The sequence below is a fragment of the Sciurus vulgaris genome, assembly GCF_902686455.1.
Source record: "Sciurus vulgaris genome assembly, chromosome: 14".
In the NCBI taxonomy this organism is placed as follows: Eukaryota; Metazoa; Chordata; class Mammalia; order Rodentia; family Sciuridae; genus Sciurus; species Sciurus vulgaris.
In genome coordinates this window covers 73145220-73169060 of record NC_136475.1, presented here as the reverse complement: position 1 = coordinate 73169060, position 23841 = coordinate 73145220, and the positions used below count along the sequence as shown (strand labels likewise).

Genomic DNA, 23841 nt, shown 5'->3' with positions numbered 1-23841 from the left:
GATTTCAAAATTTATAACATTTCATATTTATTATATAACTTTTTGTAATATTGTATTATTCATTTGATGATTGTTTCTTGAATGTATTTGATAGCTTTATAAGGTAAATAATTTTTAGAAAATAAGATATAGATTAAGCAGAGCAGAAACCAGAAGTACTCATAAACAGTGTAAAATACTATGTTGCTTTTTATGGGCCTCAAATTATTTTAGTATAATTTAATCTTCATTGGATTTTCCAATATTCATATATTGATTCTCATTACTATCAAATGTCACTACCAATAACTGAATGAAGACCTATGGGAAATTGGCAGGTTTCAGACATTTGAAAGAAAAAACATTTTCCTACTGATTTGAAAGTTTAGACTGTTATATCCAATTAGTAATGGAGTTCATATTACTGGATACAAACAGATACAGTGAATATAAAGTTAGAAGGAAAATAGATTAATGCAGAGAAGAAGTGTAATATGAACTCTGATACAAGAAAGCAAATGCTTTATGAGTTGGGTGCTTTCATTAAATTAAACAATTTGGTTTTACTGTTGAATTGAACATACGTGTGCTTCAGTAGAGATAATGTAGACTTCCAAATCAAACATGGACTTGAATATAAGCCGTGTCATTTGTTCTTCTGGGGATTTAAATTACCTAATTTCTTTCACTTTGTCTGCTCTATGAATACTTTCCTCAAAAGGTTTGAACTTTAGTTTTAGAAGTTGGCATGAGTTCTCTAATACTGTGTGTAAGCCTGGTATATTATTGACATGCAGTAAAATTTGTTCTTGATTTCACCATTGAAATTAAAATTAAAACCTAATTTCAAGATGGTTTTAGTTGGTAGATGCATTTAATTATATGGACTTCTGTGTCATGCTAGGGAGAAACAATTGTCCTGTGGTAGCTGCCATTTGTTAGCTTCATTGGGATTTTTGCATTTAAGCAAGCAACTCTACTATCATGCTACACCCCAGCCCTGTTCATGACAATTTTAAATTAAGTAGAAATGAAAAAATAAATGTCTATTTAGTTGTTTGGAAAGCACATCTTAAGTTACTGTGTTTGTTTTAGGCGAATGTTAAATGTTTGAATGTTATATTCCTCTTACGTTGAGGATCAAATATTTAATGTTGGGAAATAGCTTCAAAACTAATTGATGAATTTCATTGAGAAAGTGTGATTTGGTCTATTAATTTTTTATTTTATTTTATTTTTTTAGTTCATAGTGAATGTAACTGAAAGCTGCTCTTTTACCTGGGGTTTTTATTAGACTGTGAAATCTAGTTCACTTTTCTGTTTGTGGTTGTTCAATTTTCTCTTCCTATAGCCTGCCCATCCTCAGTGTCTGTTGAAGTAAGTGCAGATGGGGTAAATATGCTACCTTTGTCCACTCCTGTTGTTACCAGTGGTCTCACCTACATAAAAATTCAGCTTGTAAAAGCTGAGGTGGCTTCTGCTGTCTGCCTTAGACTACATCGTCCACGAGATGCCAGCACGTTGGGCCTTTCGCAAATTAAATTGTTGGGCCTCACCGCTTTTGGTACCACTTCTTCAGCAACAGTTAATAATCCCTTTCTTCCATCTGAAGATCAGGTATCTAAAACAAGGTATGTTTTTTTCCCCTTATTCTTTAAAAAGGTTTTTTTGTGCTTTTTCTGAAATTATTCATCCTTTAGTTGTTTTTTTTTCAGGTCTTAGGAAGTTCTTTGTTCCATGAATTATCTATATTATATCTTACTTTTTAATTAGGTGAAATACAATAATTTTGTGAAAACAGATTCCTAAGATTGATTGAAATTGAGATTTATGTGTATTTAATCTTTTTAGAGTTTGTGTGTGTGTGTATGTGTGGTTTTGTTTTTTTGTTTGTTTTTTTTTTTTTTTGGTGGGGGAGGATTGTGTTCTATTTAGGGATGCCCACATGCCAGTAAGTAGGTATATACCTGAATCATACAAGCTGACCATAGAAAGAGAGAACTAGTCATAAATGGTAATTCTGAAAAGTCAGTTATTAAAAGTATTATATCTGAATCAAACAAATTAGGACCTGAACATATACTGTAGTAAACATATTTTTTGGTTAAAACTTTTATAGAGGGGTTTTATTGAAAATTTTGCCTAATAGAAAATTCATATTTCTTTTTCTGTTTTCAAGTTTTACAACTCTGTGATCCTAATCAATTGCTATTTAGAAAAAGATAAAAAACTGAGTTAGTGGTTTTTTTTTTTTAAAGCAAACTTATAGTTCTTAATGGTATGAGCATTTAAGCACTTATAGGGCATACTTACTATTTATTTAATTCTTTATTGATTTTTCAGATTTCTACAACTTGTTCCTTTTTTTTGTTGTTGTTTTGGGGTTTTTTTTTTTTGGTAGTACCAGGAATTGAACCCAGGGCCTCAGGTATGCTAGGCAAGTGCTCTTATCACTGAGCTACATCTCCCAACCCTTAATTGGTCCTTTTTAAGAAACAAAATATACTGATATTTTAAGAGTTTTCTTTTATCTATTAAATAATTTGAGCTACTTATATTTATCATGTAAGTAATTTTGTGTTTATATTTCAGTATTGGATGGTTACGGCTATTACATCATTGCCTTACCCACATAAGTGACCTGGAAGGAATGATGGCAAGTGCCGCTGCACCTACTGCTAATCTTCTACAGACTTGTGCTGCCTTGTTGATGTCACCATACTGTGGAATGCATTCACCCAATATTGAGGTTGTGCTTGTAAAGATAGGACTGCAGTCTACTAGAATAGGCCTGAAGCTTATAGACATTCTCCTGAGAAATTGTGCCGCATCAGGCAGTGATCCTACAGGTGACAGTTAACTTCGATATTTTAATTTTTACATTATCTGAAAGCAATCACAATTGGCCTATTGCAATCTTTTTTATTATCCCTGTTTCTGAAATTAATTTGTCTTTAGCTTTGTTTTTTTTTTCAAGTTTGTTTTCTCTTGTTAGATTTTATATGATTTTATATATTTTGTATTTTATTATACATTTTTAATGACTAACTTAAAAATTAAGCACTTCTTCCTTTTCCAATTTATTTAGTAACTTTATTGTTCTTTTTTGTTGCAAGATTTGAATAGCCCTTTACTTTTTGGAAGACTGAATGGACTGTCTTCTGACTCCACCATAGATATTCTTTACCAGCTTGGTACAACTCAGGATCCTGGAACAAAAGACCGGTATATGATGATCCTATTTTTCATTGTACACAAATATGACTGTAGTGAATTTTACTTACCATACTTTGTCCTTACATGAGATCACATAAAAGTTAAGACAATATTGTTATTCTATGACTTTACATAATAAAACTTTTAGGGATTATCATGAATATTTAAACATAGGTTTTCATGTATTTGGACATAGAGTAAAGTCGAACTCAAATAGAGTTCATAGTCTCTCTTTTGGAGGCTGGAATGAAATAAAACATTTTTTAGTCAACCATTAAGCATTTCTTTTAAGCTAAAGCAATGAATTTTGAATTTTGTGGTCTACACTAAAAAACAAATATTAATCAGATACAAATGTAGTATTTTAAAAACTGGACCATAAATTATCACTTTTTAATATAAACTCTAAAGTATCGTTTGCTTTAAGTATTTTGTTCTTAGCCAGTGATTCATAGTTGGATATGTTTTAATGATCTGCAACCTTAGGGGAGTAGGAGTAGGTGACACTTGCCACAGTATATGTTTGAGGACATTCTGTTGTCAGAATGAGCAGAATGTGTGAGGGTGAGTGACTGCTACTAGTAATCCAGGTGTGCGAAACATGCTGGTTTTGATCAGATACTGCATCATAAAGAAGTGTCTCCAGATCACTGCTGTAGCTACTGTAAATTTGCTTTAAGGTGACAGAAAATTTATAGAAGTTTGTTGAAATGTATACTCCTAAATTCTAGACATTTAAACATGTTGTTATAGGTAAAGTAAGAAGTAATAAATACTTTATTTACTGAGCCATAGTGTGTTATCTCAAACCTGAGCAATTAAAATTGATAATGTTACTGGAAAACTGGAACAACTATATCCTTATTGCTTATACATGCCTTTTCCCTCCCATTTTAAATTAAAATGATTAAGAACAAGCAGTATATTTTTTATGCATACCTGCCTACATGCTAAAATGATATTTAATGAAAAGTTAGTTGTGGCATTATTAGTTACTGGAATTCATTTTTTTCTTTGAAGAATTCAGGCTTTGTTAAAATGGGTCAGTGATTCTGCAAGAGTGGCTGCTATGAAGAGAAGTGGCAGGATGAACTACTTATGTCCTAGCTCTTCAACAATAGAGTATGGTCTTCTTATGCCATCTCCTTCTCATTTGCACTGTGTAGCAGCAATTCTTTGGCATAGTTATGAACTGCTTGTAGAGTATGACTTACCAGCACTGCTGGACCGAGAGCTCTTTGAGTAAGTATGATGGTAAAAAGAAATCCCCCTTGCCAGTACTAGATCACTTGGGTTTTCAGTTATTAAACAAAGTGTTTTACATGTCTATTTGGATAAAAATACTTTGAAAGTAATAAACGTAACCAGTTTTAAATAAGATGTCACATAGGTTTAATTAGTGCGCACGTACATTGTGCATGTGTGTGTGCATTTTTTTTTTCACTGCTGGAGAATGGAATTGGGACCCTTGTGTATGCTTGACAAATATTCTACCACTGAGCTACACCCCCAGCTTTTCTTCTTGTTTTAAGAAAATATATTAGTAATGCTTCCTGCTTTTCTTGCCTGAAATCAGAATGCTTTGTGTAGGTCTTCCTAAAGTGTATTATGTTTGTTCTCCCTTGTATGTTTATCCATTAGGTTCTTTTACCTTTATTATTAATGTACCACTGTAGAGGAAAAGTATAGCTACAGATTTTTGAAAGACTACTTTCTTTATTTTTCTTTTGACAACTAGTTTTCATTTACCCACATTCCTTCATCATACTTTGGCTAAGGCTTTGCTGAACTTACTAATAGACAACTGTAAGTTGGTAGCAAAATATTGTATTTATTTCTGAATAGTTCCAGGACTTAGTGAAGGTAAGCCTTTGTTTTTTAATCTCTTATCTTCATATTCGACCCTGCCAATTGACATAATCCTTGCCTTATTAGTGAACTTCACTAAATTTTCTATTCATAAACATGAACTTATGCTATTTACATGTCATATGTAACCTAAACATCTTTTAAAATTTATTTTTAGTTGTAGATGGACACAGTACCTTTATTTATTTTTATGTGGTGCTGAGGATTGAACCCTGTACCCTGAACTTATGAGGCAAGGTACCGCTGAGCTATAACCCCAGTCCCCTAAACATTTCTTTAATATGATTTTTTGTTGTTTTTTTTTTCCATGAGTTTTTTCAAGGTTACATTGATGATATAACTGCTGAATATAAGTCGCTTCATTTTCTGAACTCATTTTACAAGGCTAACCTAAATCCAGTGTGTCTAAATTTAAAAATGTCTATATCATAAGCAGTCACACTGTAGTGTCATATTATTAAATGTCAGATAAGCTATATTTTTGTCAGTATATTTGATCTATTATAGAAATATTTAAAGAATGAATTCTTTCTTTATAAAGTAATTATATTATTAATGTATGTTATCTTTTATTTCCCTAGGTTACTTTTTAATTGGTCCATGTCTCTTCCCTGCAACATGGTTTTGAAGAAAGCTGTTGACAGTCTACTTTGCTCGATGTGTCACATACACCCAAATTATTTTTCCTTGCTTATGGGCTGGATGGGAATTACACCCCCTCCAGTACAGTGTCACCACAGTCTGTCTATGACAGATGATAGCAAAAAGCAGGACCTTAGTGCATCTTTAACAGATGACTCTAAAAATGCACAAGCACCTCTTGCACTAACTGAATCACATCTAGCAACCCTTGCTTCCTCTTCTCAGTCTCCAGAAGCTATCAAACAGTTACTAGACTCAGGTTTACCTTCTCTTCTTGTGAGGAGTCTGGCTAGTTTTTGCTTTAGCCACATTTCTTACTCAGAAAGCATTGCTCAGTCAATAGATATTTCCCAGGATAAACTCAGACGGCATCATGTTCCACAGCATTGTAACAAAATGCCTATCACAGCAGACCTGATTGCTCCTATTCTTAGGTTTTTGACAGAAGTTGGCAATAGCCATATTATGAAAGATTGGCTTGGTGGTTCTGAAGTCAATCCACTGTGGACAGCACTTCTTTTTTTATTGTGTCACTCTGGATCCACTTCTGGAGGACACAACTTAGGTGCACAACAGACCAATGCAAGATCAGCTTCTCTTTCCTCAGCTGCTACAACAGGATTGACAACTCAACAGCGTACTGCAATTGAGAATGCAACTGTTGCATTCTTTCTGCAGTGCATTTCATGTCATCCTAATAATCAAAAACTGATGGCACAGGTAAGAGAAGAACTTGAACTGTCTTAGGTTTTAGTTATGTGTTATTATGCTATCACATTGTACAAGTAGAATAAAATAGAGAGGGTTATGTATTAGGCCAGATGATGGTAATATTTGGGATAAGTGACATTTAAATATTTGAATTTAAACCATAATTAAAATGAAGTACCAATAACTCTTTTCCTTCCTCTCAAAATATGTGGTCTCAAAAATCATTTATTGGGCTGGGGATATAGCTCAGTTGATAGAGTGCTTGCCTTGCAAGCACAAGGCTTTGGGTTCAATCCCTAGCACCGCCCAAAAAAAAAAAAAAAAAAAAAAAAAAAATTATGATAAGGTGACTGAGAAATTATGGAGATTTTTTTTTTTTTTTTTTTTTATTTTTAGTTGTAGTTGGACACAGATACCTTTATTTTTTTATTTATGTGGTGCTGAGAATTAAACCCAGTGCCTCACGCATGCTGGGCAAGTGCTATACCACCAAGACACAACCCTAGCTGGAGATTCTAAAGAATCCCCTCCAAATCTCCCACTTGCAGAAACAAGGCCAAAAGTATAATATTTTAGCTGCTGGAATGAGATTAACATTTGACACAGTGATCATTGTTTATCACATCTGCATTCAGACATTATATTTTGGTGTAGCCAGATTGCTATAATTGTTAATTTGCTTCTAGTTACATAGACTTCAAAGTAGGTTTCATTTAAGAGACTCTGGATAAATCACATAAAAAAGATAGCCAGATATTGTAACTCAGGCCTATAATCCAATCAACTGTGCAGGCTGAGGCTGGAGGATTACAAGTTCAAGGCCAATTTCAGCAATTTAGGGGAGATCCTGTCTAGAATAAAAAATAAAAATGTGAGGGCTGGGGTTGTGGCTCAGTGGTGGAGCACTTGCCTAGCATGTGTGAGGCACTGGGTTCAATCTTCAGCACCACATTAAAAAAAAAAAAAAAAACAAAATACAGGTGGTTTGTTCATGTACAATTAAAAATTGTATTTAAAAAATAAATAAAAATAAAAATGTGAATGATGATTCATTGTATTAAGCGTATGGAACCTAAAATCTTGAAACCTAGAATTATTTCCAGTGGAATTCTAATTGGTGTTTGTCAAATTCTGCAGCTTTCTGACTTTTGTAACCTTGTACAAGTTGTTTAACATGCAAAATGGGGCTAGTAATACCTCTCTTAAGAATGTTTTGCCAGAATTAAATATTCTAAAACAAATATTTATACATACACACACACTAAATTTTTTAAAATATTTTTTTAGTTATCATCGGACCTTTATTTTATTTATTTACCTTTGGTGCTGAGGATTGAACCCAGGGCCTCACACATGCCAGGCAGGTGCTCTACCCACTGAGCCACAAACCCAGCTCCACACATTATGAATACCTGCCTTAAGGATGTTTTGCCAGGATTTACTATTCTAAAAAAAAATTAATACATACACACATATTATAAATACATACACATGTATGCATGTATATATATATATATATATATATAAAATAGAGTTTATACTAGAGCCTCTCTGACACAGAGAAAATACTAATAAAACTTTTTTCTCTCTAATACTGCTTATTCAGGTCAGATTTTGTTAGTAGATTAAGGGGTATCAGTGAAAATTTTTAAAAATTTGATTCAACTTAAAATTTTTTTAGTGTAGATGGACACAATATCTTTATTTATTTTTATATGATGCTGAGGATCAAACCCAGTGCCTGAAGCATGCTAGGCAAGTGCTCTACCTCTTGAGCCACATTACCAACCCGAATGATTCAACTTTATTAAGAGGAAGAGCAAGATACTTTATTGTCTATAATAATTTTAATGATTGGGGAAAATACCTTTCTGCTTACTGCAATTAAAGGGAAATTATTACATTACCAACTTTGACCAAGGACTTGGTTATAGATGTTTGAAAATTTGATACATCCCCTTGAGTACCCTGAACTGTTTCTGTTCCATTCATTTCTGGCCTAATGATCACCTCTGTTTCCTCTTAAGGCTTTATTTTATATTTTTAACATACTTTTAAAGTAATTTTTATTGTAACCACGTTGATATTGACACATTTATATTGATATTGACAAGGTCCTTGTGTGTGGGGTGAGATGGCATGTGGGTGCCAGGGATTGAATGCAGGGGCACTTAACCACTGAGCCTCATCTCCTGCCCTTTTTGTATTTTATTTAAAGATAGGACTTCACTAAGTTGCTGAGTTTGGCTTTGAGCTCACAATCCTCCTGCCTCAGCCTCTTGAGCCACTGGGATTATGGGCGTGCACCACTACACCCTGCTTTTAGTAGTAAATTCTCTTACCCACAGAAATGTTTCTTATGCTTTTTAACTTAACTATATTCGTGTATTTTAAGATAATTTTTTCTTTAGTTGCTGATTTGGGTGAATGTATTAGCTGTATACTTGTTAATCTACATTCTTAATTTCCTGTTTATTCTTCAAAATAAAAGCTATAAATAAATTTGCAATGAACTTGTTTGAATTTCTTCCCAGGTTCTCTGTGAACTATTTCAGACATCTCCCCAAAGAGGGAACCTTCCAACATCTGGGAATATTTCAGGGTTTATACGAAGACTGTTTTTACAGTTGATGCTGGAAGACGAGAAAGTGACAATGTTTCTTCAGTCTCCCTGTCCAGTGAGTATTTAACACTTAATTCTTAACAATTACCTGTGTGTAAATATATCTCATAGTCATCTATATACTCATCTAATTTCCAAAACAGCAAACCGAAACAAACTATACTTAATGACAAGACTTGAAATTCTCCTTAAGATAACCTACCACCATCTCAATAACATAATTTTGCTGTATTGTATAGTAAGTAGTTTGATTTGATTTTGGGGAAAAAGTGACAGAATATTAGGTACAGTGCTACTAATGCAAAAGTTAATAACAAATTATGGTAAACACATAATATTTAAAGAAATTTATCAGATAAACTTACGTTTTGTGTGCTTTATTGGCCTTGTATGTTTTTGTAATTGCCTCGTGATATATATTCTAAAAAGTGGACTTGTTGATTTATTTCTTTTTTTTCAGCTGTACAAAGGTAGAATTAATGCAACTAGCCATGTCATCCAGCATCCTATGTATGGAGCAGGCCACAAGTTTCGTACTCTTCATTTACCAGTCTCAACAACATTATCAGATGTTCTTGACAGAGTGTCAGGCACGTCAGATTTAAGTATTAATTTTTCTTTTACTTTTTTAAGATGCATGTGGAATTCTTTTAGTTTTATAACTTTATTTTACTGCTTCTGCTCACTTAGCAACCAAAGACCAGAAAAGGGTCAACATGTCTCTATAGTTTGAAGCATGACTAAAAAGCGTATTAGACAAAATGTATAATACATTCAGGCCTGAGTAGTCCTTTTGGTATTGTGTATGTTATGTGTAGTAATGGCAAAATGGGCAGTTAAAAATGCAGATCAGGCATTGGAAATTATTGATGGAATTTTCCTACAGTAAATTCTCTGGTCATTCTATAGTGGTGAATTTCAAGGCATTAGGTTAGATAACAGAAGTTTTATTAATAAATGTTTTCTAAATCTAGGGACAAAATAAGTGATAAAGAGATGAAAATGAAATAGGTAGAAATGTCTTGTCACCTTATCATGTATAGCTGTTAGTGAAGAAAGCAGAGAAAACATTTTCTGTAGGTATCATGCCTATAGTATACATGTGTTTTTAAACAACATAACAGGGTTGTTTTTTATTAAGGAGTTTTTAACAGCAGAATGCATATTATCAACATTAGAGAGTTCTAATTTCTCGCTTCTTAGAAATCCTAGTTAATGAAATCATTGCATATGTGCCATGTAAAGATACTTATTATGTAATACACTATAATTTATCCTGTGGATGTGAATGGAAGCAGGACACATTTTGTTCTCTGAACGTGTAATTATGAGTTTATGTGTGTTAGATTTAAAAATAAACTGGAAATGTCAGTGTGCGTATTATAGTATAAATGTTTCCAGCTGTGTACCTATGAGGGGGATGCTATCAACTGAAGGAAGTGTAGGAGTATCATAAAAAAGCTGGACATGTTCATTTACTAGATGAAAATACAAATCTAAAACTCATAATAAAAAAATTGGTTGAGTAGATTTGGGAGTTGTTACCATATACAGGTGCTAAGTAGGTGTGATCACTTTGAGCAAGGTAAAAATATTTTTTCCAAGTCAGACATTGTGGTGCAATGCCCATAAGTCCCACCTGGGGCAGGGGTTCAGTCCCAACCTGGACAACATAGTGAAAGTTCATCTCTGAAGAAGGAAAAAGAAGATAATTTTTTAGTTCACATTGTTTCTAACACAGGTGTATGCATAAATGTGAAATTCTTTCCTACTTTTTAAGAAGGTTTTTAGTGTAGTGTTAGAATACTACAAAACTTATTTTAAAAATCATGGTTTCTAACTGGAAAATGCTTCCCATGTCTATTACAGTAGAACTTTTCTGAAAATGTGATTTTAGAAACTTTTTTCTAACATAGCCTTGAAATTGTCCCTTCTGTGAGATAAATAAAATTGAAAAATAAAAATTAATTAATTAAATAGCTGAAGGGGAATAAAATACTCCTAAAGTTTTAATTATTGACATTTTGCACATTTAACTTGAAATGCAAAATTACATTCTACTGTAAAATAACTAAAATTTTAGCATCTTATTTATCTTTTTTTTAGAACACCATTGTAAAACATCATGTTCTATCATTTAGAATAGTGTACAAAATAATTCCCTTTAATTTTTAAACATAATTCCCTTTATTACATAAATATTAAATTAAGCTAATTGCTTTATAAATACCAGATCAAAACTTATGTGCTAGATTTAAACTATCTAGCAGTGCTTTCACCCTTTGAAGTGGGTTCATTACCTTTAGTCTTTTTCAGATATATGTTAAGTATATTTTTATTTCAATCTGTATAGAAATATAAATAATTCAGAAATATTTTATGAGTAATTTTATTCACTTCCTATAGCTTTTGACAACATTGTTTCAACTAAGAGAGTTTACATGTCACTATTTTTGCATTTATAAATCTCTATATCAAATATTTTGAAGTTTGATTTGGTTCTTTTTTTAAATGTCCTTATCCTTACTTGAAGTTTGCAAGCTTTCTTCTACTCTGTAACATATAGGGCAGTTTGTATTATTTTTCTTCCTCATATTGATAATACGTTCTTGTCTCTTTGTCTGAAATTTTTATTGGATACCAGAATGTTATGTGAATGCTGTTTTTTCAGGTTCTGAATTGTTTTTGTTTTCTAAGTTTTTTTTCCAGAAGCATCCTTATGTTACTTTAAATAGCTAATTGCTTTTAGGACCTGCTTTTAAGCTTTGTTAGGTAGGATATTAGGTTTTAATCTGAGGTGAAATTTACTGTGATGATAGAAATTTTTTATAAACCTATGTTGTCTAGTTTGGTAGACACTTACCAGCAAATGATATAATTTCATTCTCCTTTATGACTGTGTAAAATTTTTTTGTGTGTATATACCACATTTTCTTTATCTATTTGTCTATTGACAGGCACCTGGGCTGATTCCATAACTTAGCTATTGTGAATTGTACTGCTGTGAACATTGATATACATGTATCACTAAAGTATGCTGATTTTAGTTCTTTTGGATAAATACCAAGAAGTGGGATAACTGGTGGTTTCATATGGTAGTTTCAATCCTAGTCTTTTGAGGAAATCTCCATACTGTTTTCTAGGGTGTACTAATTTGCAGTCCCACCAACAGTGTATAAGTGTATCCTTTTCCCCATATCCTTTCCAGCATTTATTATTATTTGTATTGATGATTGCCATTCTAACTGGAGCGAGGTGAATTTTCAATGTAGTTTGATGTGCATTTCCTTTATTGTTAGGGATGTTGTATATTTTTTTTCATCCTTTTGTTGACCATTTGTATTAGTTCTTTTGCCCATTTATTGGTTTTTGTGTTTTGTTTTTTTGTTTGGTTTGGTTTGGTTTTTTTGGTGTTATGCCTTCTGAATTCTTTGTATGTTCTGGATATTACTCCCCTTTTGGAAGAGCAGGTACCAAAGATCCCATATTCTATAGGCGCTCTCTCTCTCTCTCTTTTGAACAATGTTTAATGAAGAACACTTCAGATTGGGATTTATAGATAGTCCAAAAATATTCTTTTGAGAATTGTGACTCCCTCTTTCATTTCAATAATCTTGAAGTCTTTGAAGTATAAAGTTCTTATTACATATAAATCTTCAATTTTTTTTTTTTTTTTTTTTTTGTAAACAAATGGGATACATGTTGTCTCTCTGTACATGGAGTCAAGGCATACCATTTGTGTAATCATAAATTTACATAGGGTAATGTTGTTTGATTCATTCTGTTATTTAAATCTTCAAATTCTTGATCAAATAAATAACAGATGATGTTCTCTAAGAAAAATAACCTTCAACTTTAGTTGTCCTCTGTATATTTAGAATAATTATCTTCCAAGATCCACATGTCTTTTCCCTTTATCTCCAAGAGTTAATTCCTTAATATGAATCTTTGTGGCTGGAATTTCATTTCCTTGATTTCCTCATCGTAGCAAAGTATCTTTCAGAAAAGGGTTCTTTGAATTAAGAGTTGGAGCGTGCTCATTTCAGACTCTTCAGGTTCCTCTGGAGTCACATTTTAACACCAACCATGCTAACAGCTCCTACATTCTCCAAATCAGAGACCTCACATTTGCCTCAATTTTGGCACTTCCTGTCTGCTTCACATTCTCAGAATTGGGCTCACAAAAGGTGCAATGGTGCTGGATTGATCCCAAGTAGGAAAACCTGGAGAAAAACAATCTGGTTACCTCTTCACAATGTTAATTGTTTCCTTTGCTATGCAGAAAGTTTTTATTTTAATGGCATCCCACTTACTCTTTCTTGGTTTATTTCTTGCACTTTAGGGCTCTTGTTTGAGCAAGTTAGTGCTGACATCAATATGTTGGAGTATTGAACCTTTGTTTTCTTCTAGCAATAGTAAAGTTTTTTTTATTTTTAATTTTTGTCCTATTTTTTTTGGTCCCTCTTTTAAGTTAATAGTCTTTTCTTGGTATTTATGCTTCAAAGACTGAATTGATGTAGGTATGGGTTATAATGAGCTCTGCTTAAACTAAAGCAAATTTTTGTTCTTAAGGTTTTTCACTTCCTCTAGAGGTAATATATTCCTCTATTATAGTAATAATACTTTCTAGAGATTGGAATTTAAATATCCTTCCTTACAAACAGTAACAGGTTCTGTCCATTTTTATAAGGAAGCTTTGAACATCACAGCATTTCTTCTAAATTCCCTTACTTTGCCTCAATCTAGGTATCCTGTATAGTCTTCCAAAATACTTATTGCTTCCCTTCATGTTTTGGAAAAACGGTGCATTTTAGACAATATTTTCTTACAGATACTCCAAGTATCACAGCTAAACTAATTAGTGAACAAAAAGATGACAAAGAAAAGAAAAACCACGAAGAGAAAGAAAAAGTTAAGGCAGAAAACGGATTTCAAGACAATTACAGTGTTGTTGTGGCCTCTGGTATGCTTTTTGTTTTTTAATAATCTTTATTTTATTTGGGTTTCTTTAAAATAAAGCTATTTATATTTACAGGAACTTCATGTAATAAATGTATTAGTGCAGAAGGCTGATTTACAGTCTTTTAATAGAACACAAAAATGTATTTATTAGTTTTCATTTATGATGTGTTCATCATACAAAATTAGAAAGTAAATGCAATTTAAAATTTGGTTGAGAAACAAGTTTTTATTATTGGGTTAAAGCATAACAAAAATCAGCAAGGATAACTCATAATTTTGGAAGGTTATGTTTTTAACATAAGTGAGATAGTTATAACAAATAAGCAGTCTCAACATAGATTACTCTTCAATTAGGAAACCTCTGTATTGGAATATCTACCCTATCTCAGAGAAAAATTAATGCAGAATTTCTTATACATATTTATACAAAATTGCATTCTACTGCATGGATGGTCATCTGTATCTCACAGATTATAACAGCAATTTTTTTACTTTCTTGGAAAACAGTTTTAGGTACAAAGAAAGCTAAGACTTCTTGATTATCATGAAGGACAAATAGAATTGGGAAATTTAAGGTTTTGTTTTAGAAGAAACATTTTTGTATTTTAGCTTAGCTAGGAGTGCATGTTTTATTAAAATATTTTAGAAACACATTTGTACTTGTAGTATGCTGTTTACATAGATTCTTACAGATTGTTTTCTTTTAGGGTTGAAGTCCCAATCTAAACGTGCTGTGTCCGCTACACCACCTCGCCCTCCATCCAGGAGGGGGAGGACAATACCTGATAAGATAGGAAGTGCTTCCTCAGGTGCAGAGGCTGCGAACAAAATAATTACTGTCCCAGTGTTTCATCTGTTCCACAAGCTCTTGGCAGGTAATACAAGCTCTTGGCAGGTAATATTCACATTACCTAAGCATCAATAAACATCAAAAGAAATTTTTTCTTTTGTTTTGTTTCTTTCCTTTTCTTTTTATTTTTTTTTTTTTTTCTTTTTTTTTTGGTACCAGGAATTGAACTTGGGCATTCAACCATTGAGCCACATCCCCAGCCCTGTTTTGTATTTTATTTAGAGACAGCGTCTCACTGAGTTGCTTAGTTCCTCGCTGTTGCTAAGGCTGTCTTTGAACTCTCCATCCTCTTGCTTCAGTCTCCTGTGACTGCAGATGAAAAAAAATGTTTAATGATCTTACAGCTATAAAAATCACATATGTAGTCATCAGAATTACTTCTGATTAGGTGTTTTTGATAAAATAAATAAATTAGTAATATCTTCTCCATACAGTTCCATTTAAGAGAAATAAGCAGAAAGGGAGTAATGTGTTTTAAGTCTTCTTTAACCCTGTCAGGTTATATCCTTGTACTGTAACTGGCTTCCTAACTTTTGCAGTTAGTATGCCATAAAAGAAGTTACATAGAAAGCAATGTGAGGCTAATTTTATAGAACTAGTTCTGGCAGTGGGCTCTCAGATATACCATTAATAGTGGACCACTAACTGCATTCTTCCCAATAAAAGTATTATTTGGCCAATAAACTTTCCATTGGTCAAGGTAATGCCCGTTTTATCATTTTTGTGCCATATCATTATAATCAAACTACCAACTAACTCTGGTTTTCTTTTTGTAGCTTTCCATTGTTGATTTGTAACAGAAGTCAACAATCTGTGGATGTCTGTTTTATTGTTTCTTTTTTGCCTTTGATGTTCTACTTTAATTAAAACAATTCACGTGGACATTATTGTTGACATGTCAGAAGTAAATTTTCGTAAACTTTATAATAGCTCACTTTAAATTGTTTTGAAATTGATGCCAGAATCAAACTCTTGCCTGTGATTTAGTAGAAATAATATATAATTGAGTAAATCAAGCCAAATAAATGTCTTCCTCTTGGATTCCAACTTACCTTAGTTATGTCATTTTTAGGCCAGCCGTTGCCAGCTGAAATGACACTTGCCCAGCTTTTAACTCTCCTTTATGACCGAAAACTTCCTCAAGGTTACCGTTCAATAGATCTGACTGTTAAGTTGGGATCAAGAGTTATCACAGACCCAAGTCTGTCAAAAACAGATTCTTTCAAAAGACTACACCCTGAAAAAGGTATGTGGATGATGCTACTTTAAAAATTATAGTCTTTAATACAGCAAAGATTTCTAGTTAATGGCTTAATTGTTTTCTTTCCTTTCCTTTTCTTTTTGGTACTGGGGATTTAACCCCAGGTGTGCTTTACCACTAAGCTACATCCCCAGCCATTTTTTTTTTTTTTTGGGCAGTGCTGGGAATTGAACTCAGGGCCTTGTGCTTGCAAGGCAAGCACTCTACCAACTGAGCTATATCCCCAGCCCCCTAGCCATTTTTATTTTTTGAGACAGGGTCTTGCTAACTTGCTTAGGATCTTCCTAAATTGCTGAGGCCGGTCTCGAACTTGAAATCCTCCTATCTCAACCTCCCCAGTCACTGGGATTACAGATGTGCACCACTGCACCCAACTGACTATTTTTATTGTATCTGCTTAACAATGTATTTTTCCTTTGACTTAGTTAATTTATAAACATTAAAAATTGCCATGATTTCATTTGAAAATTGTTATAATTCCTCATATCATCACTTATATATGTACATATGTGCTTTAATTTCTAACAGTACTGTGAGCACTATGTGAATTGTCATTTTATAGTCAATGCGAGAACTTTAGTGTATAGTTTACTGATACTTTAAATGTATTGAGTGGTTTTTCATGCATGTAAACATTTTTCCTCATAGAATTTGGATCATGCATTTTCTTTTTCTTACTCATGTAGTCCTTTGCAGATGTGCATTTTTATTGCCTATTTTATGGTATGAATATAACAAAATTTATGTGCTGTATTTATTTAAACATTTTGGTTGTTTCTGGGTTTTCACTACTATAAATACTTGTAAGTAGTGTTTCATAGTGTGAGTACCATCATATTTAAATGTTGAGTTTTCTCATGATTAAAGTTCAATTTTTAGTTACTGGCTATTTTCTTCATTAGGGCATATTTCCTTTCCCCAATTTTTTGGTGGTACTGTGTGTCCATTTTTAAATTTTTTAAATTATTTATTTAGTGTTTATAAGGCTTGAACATACTGACCTCTTGGTTTTCCAAGTAAGTATTTCAGAGTTAAACCAATATGGTAGAGTTTTTAGTTTTCAGTAAGAGAAATCTTTATCATTATTTTGCTTTTTCTAATTGATATTTTCTCCCTAGTACTTGAGATTGAACCCAGTGGTGCTTTACCACAGAGCCATATCCCTAGCTCTTTTTTCCCCCCCTTTTTATACTAGGTATTGTTGAGTTTCCTGGATTGACTTAAAACTTCCTGTACCCATGCCACAAACTCCCAAGTAGTTGGATTTCAAAGTGTGCACCACCATACCTGACCATAATTGGAACTTTAAATTGTAATGTTTGCATATTACTTGCTGAGAGTCTTTTTTGAGGACTTTTAAAAACATAGACTGTAACTTACAACTATGCCCAAGGGACAGTACTTCTCCGACTTTAGCATACTTAGAAATTACCTGCAGAACCATGTTAAAATGCAAATTTTTTTTTCAGTAGGTCTGGTATAGAACCTGAGATGGCACATTGCAAACAAGTTTTCAGTTGATGCCCATGGTGCTAGTCCATGGACTGTGCTTTGAATAACAAGACCATAGAAGGCAATATCAAAAGGATCTAAAGGTCATGTTGGCATTTAACCCTAATACAGCTACGCCTGAATAACTGATGGAATTTGTACTCTTGTTGAGTAGACAGGGCAACAATATATGCTTTTGTAAATGGGAGGATTATCATAAAAACAGATCTGCATCACATTTGAGTGACACATGTGCCATAGGAGAAAAGTGGAAGAAATGAAGCATTCTAGACCAGAATGATCCTACTTAGAAGAAACTTTCAGATATAACATGGTTACATGTGTGTAGTTTGTTGAACACTACTATGTACATAGTGGACAAACTTAAATCCTTATTTGAAACATCTAGTTTTTCTAGATGTTTAGAAGTATACAAAGTATGTTAAAAGTGGAGGCAGTAAAACATTTTGCAGTTATCTTTTTGTTAAAATTCATAATGAAATAACTGTGTTTTGGAAATGGAATGAGCAAAACACTTCTCTGAGCAGTACATACTATATTAATGCTGATTCAGGGAAGAAACAGAAAAAGAAAATGCGAAGAACTTTATACCAGTGTATTTTCTATGAAGCAAGATTGACCTTTGTAGCTGAGGTCTGTAAGTTTTGTTTTACTATGCTATGTAAATAGTGTATCTAAAGGACAAATGAACCCTAATTTACACCTTGTCTGGCTACATGTTAAAGAGATTGCCAGTGTATGACAAAAGTAGAGTTAGTAAACTAACACATTGAGTACACTGTGTGTTAAAATGCATAGGAAAGACTGTTCTTAAAATGATACAGGAAGTGAAATTGTTGGAGTCATCTCTAAGCATTATAGGTGCATATATCTGACCCCTGGGTTGATCAGAAATGAGAAGGGGAAGGCTTCTAAGCCAGACTCTTCCTGTTTGGAAGATAATTTCTATTTATTAAAAAAAAAATAAAAAAGTTTTTTTTCTTGTTTTGATTTCTTTTTTTTTTTTTTCTTTAAAGTCTAGTCTTTGTTAAATAAGTGTGTATTCAGTTTATTCAGTACTACAGTATGTATAGTTGGAAATGTAAATCCTTGTTGAAAACATCTTGTCTTTCTAGATGTTTAAAAGTGTACAACACATGGTAAAAGTAGAGGACTAAAGTAATGTCCTTTTAAGTATTTTTCATTACTACATAGAAATGATTGCCATTTAGGGGAATAGAACTGCTGAACTTGGAGAGTATGTTGAATGTTCACTGGATGGTGGGTGGGGGAAGTCGAAAGCATGTATAGAGAAGCAATCTGTGCCCCTACATAATTCAGATTGTTTAGCCATTATTATATGTGCATTTTAGTTGACATTGCAGGGTATTAAAGGATAAGTAAGTTCTAATGCCCAAAGTTTTAGAAGTAGCAAAAAAAAAAAAAAAAAAAAAAGCACTTAAGAAGAACTGTCTCCTGGGAATGACCTTTATTAATCCACCTCTCGGAGCTAGGGATAGTCCTGAATTTAGTCACTGGAATGGTGAAGAGAGAAAAGGGGAAGGGTGAGGGGAGTTGCTCTTTGCTAGTATCTCCATATCTGGAAGACAGTTTTAGATTATAACCATAGATCTACCTGTGCAGTTTTGGTAAAGTACTTGTGTTTATTTTGCACAAAGTTCATGCTTTATTCTACAACTTCTAAGCATCTAGATGTCATGAGGTGACAATGTACCATAAAAAGTAGAGCTAGTGAATTAGCCAACTTGTAAATATCTTTTTGTTATAATCAATAGAAAAGATGCCATCTTGGACATGGAATTGTTGACCTCTGGGCATTGTATATCAGGGCTTGTTCATTAGGCTGCAGGAGAGGGCAGAAAGAAGCACACAGGGAGAGATGGGAGCAAGTGTCCATTTGATGTGAGCCATTGATTCTTGTGCATCTTCTGACTATACTACGGAATACTTTAATTCACTAGGAACATTGCTTTCTTGATAATATTTTAGTAATGGAAATCTGAAAATGAACCCTCCCAGAAACATGCTTGGTGCATTTTGTTATTGTTTCATTTTAAATTGAGCATCAAGGGAATGCATTATTTTAGTTGTAATTCTGCCTATATATCTGTCTGGAGGCCTGTTGCCATTTCTGTCCCCAGTGAAATTTTTGTCCCCAAGAAAGGATTACAATTTTTTGTAACAGATTGAGTTGGTGTTGTGAATTCATGGTTTTCAAAAATACTCTTGTAGCTTTGGGATTTTGAATTGGTGAATATTCATGATGCGTGGAAAAGCACGATACACATTAAGCTCTCATTCACACAAAATGGGATGTTGTGTGTGTATATGCAAGACCTGGAGGGACATGTTCAACTAAGCTGCTTTTAACTGGATGACTTTGTTCTTTGCTTGTGTTTTTATTTTTCCTTCAATGTACATATTAACTTTTAAAAATAAAAGCTATTTTAAAAACCCAGATCTTCTCTTACCCATTCAGTTTTCTGTTTATTGTATAGATCATGGAGACTTACTTGGTAGCTGTCCAGAAGATGAGGCTCTCACTCCAAGTGATGAGTGCTTGGATGGGATATTGGATGAATCTTTACTTGAAACCTGTCCCATTCAGTCACCATTACAAGTTTTTGCAGGAATGGGTGGACTGGCTTTGATTGCAGAGCGACTGCCCATGCTATACCCAGAAGTAATTCAACAGGTAAGATGAGACCCTGCTGTGCGGTTTTTGTTTATTTTTTTGTTTTGTTTTGGTTTGGTTTGGTTTTTAACTTGCATTGACCTTTTGAAGTACTCTTTAATCTTTGATCATGATATAAATCTTTTAAAGGTTAGTTTGTACACAACTTTATGAAAATTAGTTGCTTCTAAAGAAGTGCTGTGGACAGACCACATTTGCCAAACTCTTCATGCTCTAGCATTTTTCTTGATTTTTATGACTGTCACATGAATGTTCTCATTTCTGTGCTTCTTTTATATCTGATATTAATTACGGTTCTTGGAAATGGAAAAATAAAATATTGTGTACTGCTATCCATATGTGTTAACTTATATTTCTGTTTTAAATGCCATTTCAAGTGTAGATATTACAAAAAGTATTAATTTAACCTTTTCACATGCTCTTTACCGTGCTGTCATTGATGTATATATTTCCCATGCTTTTTCTTTTATTAATAGTTGGGTGGGAGTGTAGGGCATGGAGAGTTGTAAATACAAAGCATGTTATGTTTGTTGAATGAGGTAGGGGAATTATTCACTCTCTCTCTCTCTCTGTACTTTGTGTGTATAAATTTCCCAGAACTATTAAAATAGCAATACAAACTGAGTGGCTTAAAAAAAATAGATATTCATCATTTATAGGAGGCTGTATGTCTGAAATGAAGGTGTCAGCAAGGCCATGCTCTCTCTGAAGGCTCTAGGGAAGAATCCTTTTTTGCCTCTTCATAGCTTCCGGTGATAGCTGTAAGGTTTTTACATCCATTGTCTTGTAGTTACTTTACTCCAATTTTCTGCCTATGTCTCATATGGCCACCTTCCCTGTGTCTCTAAATCTTCCTCTCCTTATAAGGACCCTAGTCATTGAATTGTTTTCTCATACCAGTTTTACCTCATTTTAACTTAGTTACATCTGCAGAGACTACTTCAAAATAAGGTTACCATCACAGATAGTAGGGTTAAGACTTGAACATATCTTTTTGGGAGATACAACTCAACAATGCACAACAATACCTATTCAGCAAATGGCTGTTGCTTATAGTAGATATTCTACTATCAAAAAGTTTAAGATATTTTGATTTTGAGGTCACATATCATAAGGTGATTGGCACAGAGGAATAAAAGTATTTCTTACTGGAAAAAAGGTCATTACATAATTAGTCAAAAATTTGAATCAGAAGACTCTGCAAAGTTTTCAAAATTATTATTACTCCATGGAAATGATTTTCCTAATTCAGTATTCAATGTGATTTACTGTATTGATTATTATTAGGAAGTGGAGTAGTGCTGTAACAATGTACTGCAAAAAGTGGAAATAACTTACGACCTGGGTATTTCACAAACTGAAAGAATTTTGAGTAGCGTAATTAACAGAAGTCCTAGATTCTTTTGAATTAATTATTGGTAGAAATGTGAATGGTAAAGCCTCTGCCACTAAAAGCTCAGAAGGATGTGAGGATTGTGATGAGGGAAAGCCTACCCTGCCCTTAAAGAATACCTATATTGTCATAAGCAAACTTGATTGAAATACTGCTGTTAAGAAATGCTGATTGTGACCAGGCTCAGTGGCCAGTAATCCCAGTGGCTCCAGTGGCTGAGGCTGAAGGATCAAGAGTTCAAAGCCAGCCTCAGCAAAAGTGAGGTGCTAAACAACTTAATGAGACACTGTCTCTAAATAAAATACAAAAAATAGGACTGGGCATGTGGGACAGTGCTCAAGTGCCCCTGAGTTCAGTTCCCCACCTCACCCCCCGTCCCCCCACCAAAAAAAGAAATGCTGATAGTGGGCTGGGGGAGTAGCTTAGTGGGAAGAACACCTGCCTAGCACACATAAGCACACACAAGAACCTGGGTTCATTCCCAGCACCTACGCTCCCCCAAAAGCTGGTAGGCTTAGAAGGAAATGAGAAACAGGTTACTAGAAATTAAAGGAAGGAAAAGAATTTTTGACAGATAATGTAGAAGCAGCACTTACTTGTAAGTGATAAGTAAGTGATGCAGTTGGTTATTTAACAGAGATTTCCAAGAAAAATTATAAAGTTACAGCCTGTTTTCTGCTTGTCATTTATAGTAAAATGTGAGAAGAAACAGATCAATTGAGAGAACTATAAGAATATAAGCAGCCAGTTTTAACAATATAGAAAATTCTCACCTATCCAGATGATAGAAGTTGCCAAAATCTGAGATTCACTGTTAGAAAAACTCAAGGGAGAAAACCAAGAGTGTAGCAGGATAGCCTTTTCCCAGTGTTTTAGAAAATTCTAAAGGTCCTAGTACCCATTCACATACAGAGCTCTTTGAAGAGATTATACCTGTTGTACATAGATCCCCTTAGTGGGTGGAATTCAAACATAGCTTCATTCTTATTGGCCAAAGTCTGATTCTTCCAGTCCAGCTGGAAGTTGAGGAAGGAATTTGAAAAGGAGGGAAGCACAGATAAAAAGCCCTGAATTCTGCATATAAATTTCTACACATCTTTAGTTAGCGCAGAATTTTGCATACATAGGATTTTTGAGGGCATTTCAAAACTTGAAGACTGAAAGGGCTATGCATATTTCAGCTGCTATCATAGAGAAGATAGAACTCGAGTTTTAGTCCTGTCAAGGACAATATATACAGAGTAAAGACAAACATCCTAGTAATAAAGGATTCACATTAGTAATAAGGGCAGAATCCTCCATAGTAAGGTCAGTCATCCACAAACTAATTACAAGAAGAAACTTAAGATGATTGCTACAATTTTTCACTTTAAGAAACTAGGGAAAAAAGGAGAAATTAACCCAAAATAAGAAGGAAGGAAGTATTGAAAGTAAAATCAGAATCAATTAAAAACAAAAAGGAAGAGACAGAAACAAGAAAACTAAACATTTTGTTAGTTCGAATTTTAATAAAATTCATAAATTCCTATCAAAACTTTAAGGAAAAAAAAACCCACAAACTGGCTGAATGATACAAATGAGAGCAAGCATATTATTATAGCTTATAATATTAAAGTAATATCATAATCAACTTTTTGCTACCAAGTGTTTGACAATTTTAGATGTAATGGATAAATTCCTTGAAAAATGCAGGTTACTGAAACCTACAAAAGAAGTGTATATTTATGCACACTCATAGAGAATTAAGTCAGATACACATATTTTGTAGTCCTTTAATCTTAGTTACCTTATCTCTGATTTTGAAATCACATTAATTCCATGTTTGTTGAATTCAAACTAAAGCCCGTTTGTCATTAAAATAGAAGATTTGACTACTTGAGAAAATGTCTTTTTAGTCATTAAAAAGTAGGAAGTTTGCTGTACAAATATATAAGTATCAGAATTTAAGAGGACATTATTAGATGGCTGGAATACCATAAGCCCTGCAGTTGTTTTCACATAAATCATCCTGTTCATTGAACTTAGAATAATTCATTTCTCTTTTCTGTTTCTAGACATTAATCGACATGAACTGGTTCTTAATAGTCTCTTTACGAAATTTATTTTTTATTTTTTTTAAATTACTTTT

General features: G+C 33.3%; 1 protein-coding gene across 1 annotated transcript in view; it reads left to right on the top strand.

The window, feature by feature from the left end:
• The window catches only part of BIRC6 (baculoviral IAP repeat containing 6), a 213402-nt gene that overhangs the window by 127341 nt on the left and 62220 nt on the right, over positions 1-23841 (top strand). The window contains 11 exon segments of the mRNA XM_079109988.1: positions 1331-1610; positions 2572-2828; positions 3096-3204; positions 4216-4437; positions 5646-6426; positions 8952-9095; positions 9501-9630; positions 13872-14003; positions 14710-14877; positions 15925-16098; positions 20124-20320. Coding sequence (XP_078966114.1) covers positions 1331-1610; positions 2572-2828; positions 3096-3204; positions 4216-4437; positions 5646-6426; positions 8952-9095; positions 9501-9630; positions 13872-14003; positions 14710-14877; positions 15925-16098; positions 20124-20320 — 2594 coding nt within the window.